Consider the following 7658-nt stretch of genomic DNA (forward strand, 5'->3'; position numbering starts at 1 on the left):
TCTCTAGTGAGACTATGCCGGGGCCTAGCAAACACATAAATGGATGCTCACAGTCAGCTATTGGACAGATCACAGGGTCCCCAATGGAGGAGCTAGAGAAAATACCCAAGGAGCTAAAGGGATCTGCAACCCTATAGGTGGAACATTATGAAGTAATGTTCATAACTAAACTAACTAAACTTTATATGCCCCAGTACAGGGAAACGCCAGGGCCAAAAAGTGGGAGTGGGTGGGTAGGGGGCTGTGGGGGAAGGTATGGGGGACTTTTGGGATAGCATTGGAAATGTAAATGAGGAAAATACCTAATTAAAAAAAAAAGAAAAAAGAAAAAAGAAAAAGGAAGATGCCAGAGACTCCCTGGAAGGGAGTACTGGGACTCTGCATCTTAAGACTTTCATTTTTACAGATACCTTTAAGTGAGTTAAGCTTCTTCTATCACACACTCCTGCTACCTTACCACAGTTCCAAAACAATGGGGCACAAAAACAAGTATCAGAAACCATGGGCCAAAGCAAACCTCTTCCTCTTTTCAAGTTGATGCCTCAGACATTTTGTTACAGTAATAGAAGAGTGACTATAAGTTGATGAACATTCCTTTACTTGGCATGTAAATCAAGATATAGTGTAAGACCTAGACACATGAAGTATTTAGTATTTTCTGTTATTCACAGAATCTTATCTGTAAATGTTGTCTCTTTCAGGTCACTCAGTACCCATGTGGTTTTCATCAGAGCCACATAAGCATGGTTTTTGTTCCCAGTAAGTGATACCATTGGACCTGTCTCATCCCTTTCCACATCAAAGACATCTTTAGTAAAGGTCAGGGACAAAAGTAATAGGCAGCAAAAGGGGAAAGTTTCATAATAAATTTGACAGAAGCAATGTAGCCAAGGGGTTGTTGTTTCAAGACACACCTCACATCAAAATGTCCACATATCTCCCTCAGGAGGGGCAGAATACAAAAAGACTGCAGGCAGAGGCTACCTATGAAAATTAAGTCAAACGAATTTGTTCAAAAGAAAAACAGCAACACCATTGAGGAATGTACTGCATCCCCACCAGCTAAGGACGTGGATGTGGTCATGTTGGGACTTGGCACATGGAAGGAATGGAGAGACCAGATAGGATGGCCTTTTTTTTCTGTTATTTGTTGTAAAACCATCTTTGACAAAGTAGTTAATGTGTTTTTAATTGGTTTTACACATGAATCCATCTTTCAAAAGTTTAGAAAAAAAAAACACTGAACTTAGGTGGAAACAACCAAGAACTGGGCCTTCATCTACAAATGACTACCTCTGGGGAAGATAGTGAGTGACACTTAGCAGATATTAAAAATTAGAAGTTCAGGAAAGGGAGGCTTGTCACTAAAGAGCTCTTCAGTACAGTTCAGGAGTGGGTTTGCAATTGTTAAATGAAATCTTGACTTTATTGTCCAAACAGTCCCAAATGGAAAGAGGAAAGCTATATGTAGGGAGTGTTAGTGAGCTAGGAAACTGCTTTGCATGAGATCAGTCTTTAAGAGAGAAAAATGCAACATCAAAAAGGGACAGATACAACAAAGGGAATAACCAAGCTACATAATTAACTGAGGGTGCACACTCAAGTAAATACACCTGTGCTTGCTTATTATTCAAATACAGCATACAGCAATACATATATGTATGTCTAACCATGGATAGTATATATCCATATGCATGCTTGTATGTGCACATATATACATATGTTCACATATATATGTTCAAAAGAGTTGAACTGATACTTCACTCTTTGATCTACTGATAGGGTCTTTATAAATCTCATATTTGAAACTCTTTGTTAAGAAGTTTCTTCCTTAAAGACTTGGGTGGAGATCAGTTGTAGAGCACATGTGTAACATGAATGAAGCACCAGGTTTTATCCTCTCATATATTTTTTTATTAAATATTTTCTTTATTTACATTTCAAATGCTATCCCGAAAGTTCCCTATACCCTCCCCCAGTATCCTCTCATATATTAAGGAAAATTCTCCACCCTCCCAGGGCATGTGATGGTTAAATTCTGTGAGGATTTGGTTATACCAAATCCATCACCAGTAGCTACTAACATCCACAAAGTCATATAGGTGTATGGAAAGGCAAGCAGGAAAGGGAAAGCTGAGATCTGGAAAAATGCATCCGCTATAAAAAGGAATGACATTTAAATGAAAAATGAGGAAATCCCATGTGTCCACATGAAATATCCTTATGTATTCTATGTATCTCCACTTTGCAACAAGTTTAGGACATTATTAATTAGCCCCAACTCCTCACCCAGTCAATGAAAAGCTAAATAAAATTGTGCTGAATTCTAGAAGCAATTAATGTGGCTTACCTGACAACATAACCTGATTCAAATGCTGAGGGTTCCAAATATGTTTTCCACTCAAGTGGTTCTACAAAAACAAATTTTGCCTCTTGGGGATACTTATAAGAAAAAGATTCCACAAACTTAGTAATTTCATTCAATATCGACTCATTCAGAGGAGTGATCTCCAGGGTTCCAGTCTCATATCCTGCAGCAGTCCACTGTGCCAACCTGGTCAACGCCACACCCATGGGGGCTGTTAATCCTCAAAACTGAAAGAGTTAGAGGCATCCACATTTTCACATGAACATTTTTTTCATTTTCAAGATTTTACATTAGTGTTACCTAACCTACATTCAGCATTTTTAACAATCTAACTGTTCCTCAATACAATAAAACAAGAAAGCATCACTACATAAAACAGAGTTGTTTGAAGAGATTTCCAGTATCAGCCTACCCTAAAATTAATAACGTCTTTCTAATTTCCAAGAGCCTAAGAAACAGAACAGCGTGACAGAAAGAAAAAAAAAACCTTCGAGAATGGAAAAACAGAATAGAGGAGGTTGGCAGTAAGAGCTTTGCTTCCCAGCTCTGACAAAGGCTGGGGTTTGAGTAAAAATAACACACACACACACACACACACACACACACACACACACACATTTGATGTGAGCCACATATCATTTAGAATTAGGCAATTAAATGAAACCTGTTATTCTAATTCTCTTACAGTCATAATATCTGCCGGGGGTCACTGAAGGCAGGCAAGTCCTCTCTCAAGTCTCTAGAGTTCCTTACATGCGTCTGACGCTAATAAAAATAGGATCAAAGTGTGATTGTGAATTGTCATTTTAATTATTGAGGAAAGTTAGTACAGCACACTGTGCTTATTCAGGGCACAGGAGGGAGTCCTATATTCTTGCTCAGAGATCATATTCAAAATAGAAGTACTGTTTTCTTAAGAGTAAGTATGACAGCTGTAGGATCAGGACAGAGATTTTTAGTCTATTTATCCAAACTTACCAAAACAGTGTAGCAATTAAATTTAAAACAAATCCAATAAATGTCTTTCATGTTGGCTAAACAGAAATTTGTCTGTACAAGGAGATCCCTAAAAGATGACTTTATCTGAGAAATTAACTAAGAACAAAGTAACAACTTACTAATAATCATAGCATTGTTTAAAGATTGTCTATATTTTTATAATGCCATTGGCCAGTAAAACCTTCCCTCCAGAATATTAGACGGTCATAAAATTAAATACAAAATAAATTGAGCTTTTCTTTTCTGCCATTTTAACAAAGGCGTTGAAATAAAATGTTTGAGACAGAGAGTGGAGATTTTACTTTCTGCACCACATTAAAATGTAAAATCCATAACAGGACTTCAGCAGCTCTCTCCAGGGGACTATTTCCTGCTGAGATCAGAATAGCAACACTGTGTGACCGAATGGCAGGCAGGAAGAGACATTGTTGGCATCTAGCTGGGAGTGTCAAGGATACAAATACTGTTTTTATGCATAGGAGTGCCCAGCAGGATGAACTCTGCTGAAATCTGCAACATCTGGTGTTTGGAAAACTTCAGAGAAGTTAATATCACAGCCTAAAATTTTCCTCCACTTTAGGAGAGTCACAAAGCAGTTTTAACATGCATTGAATATCTTGGGATTGGAGTTGTCATATAAATGAAACAAAAGTTTTCATGTTTTGCTCTATATTGAACTTCATTGAGGAGCTCAGCAGCTTGTGAAATTGCACTATGATGACAATGTCAGCCACAAAATTTATGATACATTCTGACATACTGGTGTCAGCCAGTGTTTGGAAACAGACTACATCCAGGTAATTCCATTTTAGGCTGAGAAACTTCCTATGTTCTATATTCTAGTATAATAGTATCTAAACATTTACAATTCTTTTTCTTCACAGAGCATTATTAGTGTTAAAAATGTATTATTTATGAAAGATTATTATCTGTACTTTTGGTTTCAAAATAATAAGTTGTCATTACAAGATATTTGTTACATAGTCCAGGTGTTTTGGATAAACACTTCTGTGTGTGTGTGTCTGTCTGTCTGTGGCTCATTCATTCTCTCTCTCTCTCTCTCTCTCTCTCTCTCTCTCTCTCTCTCNCACACACACACACACACACACACACACACACAGTAGACATACAGAGATATTTGTGAGACAAAATATGATATACATATTTTTCTGTGATTTCTTTTTTTTTCTATTTCTAGTTGATCAGTGCTTTTGATGTTAAATACAAAAATATGTGACTGACACTTTAGTTTCCTAGTGTTCAGAGAATAACTATAAACAATTGAAACATGCAAATGCTTTATCTAATCCAGAAAAGCTCTGCCCATATTTAATCATCAGTAGACTCTTTGCTTCAGGACACATACATGCAGTGTGCACACCATTTCTTTCCTTCACTCTTTCTAAAGGAAACTGGGTTTTATGGATCACACGGGACTATGGTAGTCGATAGGCAACATCGTGAAGACCTCTTAGAAGACACTTTGAAGGGAACTAAGACATGCAGAAAGTTCTTTTGCTCATGAGAAATTTTTATGGAAATGTATAAACTCACGATTAAGACTATATAAATTCCTTTTCTCAATCAATGCCGAGGAGCCCAGAAATGAACAGCCTCTAGTGATTATTAGCAGGAGCCCTAAGCATGCCTCAGATGCTGGGACAATCCTGAAAGTGAGAACAATACTCTTAGGAAAAAAAGTGGAAAATCGGTAGTGCTCAAACAAGCAAACAAAACCTACGACATTAACAAGACAGTTTCTCCCAGCCCCATCATCATTACTCCGTTAGTTCTTTTGACATTAACAAACATGGTTACAGCAAATACATAAGACGTATCTTTAAATTAATGTCTTAATGTTTCCAAGCAAAGTTCAAAGTTAAATAGGAACAAAGTGTGTTTTCTTTTATGCTAAGCTCCAAGCTTCCCTTATCATTAACAAATTGCAATAATTTTGGAAATAATCACTATAACAATCCAAATCTTCATTAGGTTAAGTATAAGTAACATCTATGGAGAGCCAGGACATGCATGGCCTCTGAAAGACAGAAGAACCCTGGCACCGGGTGGACACATTTCAAGTCTGAGCTCTGCAGTTGGAGCCCCTAGTACTCTGATGTGATAGAGATGTGGAGAAAGGTGGGTGGTGAAGGTCAAGGTGAGAGCAGGAGGCCAAGCAGAGGGCAGAGGAAGGGAACCATATCCTAAGACTAGGAAGGGACTGAAATGGGGCAGTAGACCTGTTGGTGGAAGGCAGGAGATCCCTAGGCCAACTCGGGGCAGAAGGAAAGTGCTTGAAGGAAGGAACCCAGGGGGTGGAAGAGAAGTGGGGAGGAGACAGCTGAAGGACTGGAGATGCTGGGGAGAGTGTGAGAGGCGCCACAGTGGAGACCAAGAGGGATGGGAGAGAGATGAGACTAGAGGAGACCCAAGGACCGAAAGGCCCGAAGAAAATCCAGACTGTAAGCCCGACCTCAGAGCACGCCACAGAGACTACTCACCTGCAGTGTCGCCTGGCACCCAGGTGCCCGCGCGCATCGTTGCTAGGACACCAGTAAACATCCGCCGGGCTGCGCTGAAAGCAGCAGCCTGGGAGGAAACACTGAGTGACTCCAGCCTCTAGTCGCGCTGCTGCTCAGAATCCTGCACCTTGAAAACACCAGGATTCTTCCAGCAGCCTGCAGAGCTCTAGGGCTCATCCCAGTTCAGTCTAGGTACTTGGGAGCCCTCTCGAAATGGAAGAGACCGCACTCAGAAAAGAGGCATTAGAATATCCTGTGATGTTTCACGGGCATATTTTCTCACAGGCATATGTTTCTCCAGACAAGCATAATCTAAGTACTGAATCTACCGAAACCCTCAAAAATTGCAACCACTCTCTCTTAGGATATTTGAGGCTTGCAGCTTTATATTCTTAAAGTAACTCAGACTCGCAAGCCTTCTGCAGTAAAACTTCAGTGAAATGAAAACCTCTCTTCCATCTGTAAAACGAGTATTGCCATTGTTCATTAAAATACACCTTTGTAAAATTTATTCTATTTTTAATTATGTGTAGTGTGGGAGGGGGCAGGGAGAAGGGATTGTGAGTGTAGGTGCCAGACAAAAAGAATCTTCAAGAGCTGGAGCTACAGGCTGTTACGAGTCACTAGATAAACATTATAAAAACTAGATTCTGGCCATCTGCAAGAGCATTACCCCATTATCCTGACCCAAACTGTAGACACTCTACCAAATAGGAACCCATGGGGGCTTAGAGAGCCGGGGTTGAGGGGCGAGGAAGACAACACTCACTGGTAACCGGATGAGCAGTATGCGCTCTTAGGGACAAAATATGTATGGACAGTAGATGAGTTAAGGTGCAAAATGGTTGAGCAGTCCTAAATTGATTCCGAATGTCAAAGGAACAAAGGAATCGCATGTCAAGACTACACTGTCCGCAGCTCAGATACAGAAGATGGAAATATAGAAGGTAAAACATTTTAGCCTCTTGGAATTTTTGAGTTCTTTTCTTTCCGTTTGAAAGCATCAACGTTGTTGAGGATGAAATAGTTTACTCAATGGAATCTTTACCTTCCAGAAAACAAAACAAACAAACAAAAACTAGATTTCTCCACTCCCGTCATTCTAAGAAAGACTTCCCATAATTTGTGTCTTGTCACCTCCTCCCAGCACTGCAAAGAAATGGTAGAAGGCGCTGTTTCCTTTAAATGTGTGTCCATAAGACCTAGACGAGTGACTGACCCACAAAAAACAAAATTGGTAAATCACCTGATAAAAGCTGGTGGTTTTAGAAAGGCAAGGGTTTTGGTTTCTTGGATAAAGTTGGTAGAACCTGCTTGAGGATTCTAAGTAGCTGTATTCCTAGAAAACAGCTGGCAACTGCAATAGCCCACTCAGGAGTGAGTATGCTATACACAGGTCTTCCTGTACTGCCTTCCTGTAGACTCTAAATGAAGAGGAGTAGTTCTTAACATAACACTGGGACTCCTTAATACAGTTCCTTCTTTGTGGTGCCACCCAACCACAAAATGTTTTTGTTGTGATGTATAAGTACATTTTCTACTGTTATAAGTTGTAATCTAAATACCTGGTATGCAGGACAACTGACACATGACAGGGTCAGGGCCCACAGATTGAGAACCATTGCTGTAGAGCATGGGCATACAATCTAGTTCTGTCCCATGAATAGGAGATAAAATCTTTGTGCTATGTTTCTATAGTGAAACTATTAAATGTTATAGAGAAAATAGATATATAGCAGGGATAAGTAGGAATTATATATTAATTAAAC

At 39.4% G+C, this 7658-nt stretch overlaps 1 protein-coding gene across 1 annotated transcript in view; it reads right to left on the bottom strand.

The window, feature by feature from the left end:
- Positions 1 to 5902, bottom strand: part of Armc4 (armadillo repeat containing 4) — a 194176-nt gene extending 188274 nt beyond the window's left edge. The window contains exons 1-3 of the mRNA XM_021150551.2: positions 5869 to 5902; positions 4922 to 5034; positions 2351 to 2595 (exon numbers count right to left, since the gene is read on the bottom strand). Coding sequence (XP_021006210.1) covers positions 2351 to 2574 — 224 coding nt within the window. The 5' untranslated portion in view covers positions 2575 to 2595; positions 4922 to 5034; positions 5869 to 5902. The remainder of the gene's footprint in view (positions 1 to 2350; positions 2596 to 4921; positions 5035 to 5868) is intronic.
- Positions 5903 to 7658: the final 1756 nt, after the last annotated feature.

This window comes from Mus caroli, chromosome 18, assembly GCF_900094665.2.
Source record: "Mus caroli chromosome 18, CAROLI_EIJ_v1.1, whole genome shotgun sequence".
In the NCBI taxonomy this organism is placed as follows: domain Eukaryota; kingdom Metazoa; phylum Chordata; class Mammalia; order Rodentia; family Muridae; genus Mus; species Mus caroli.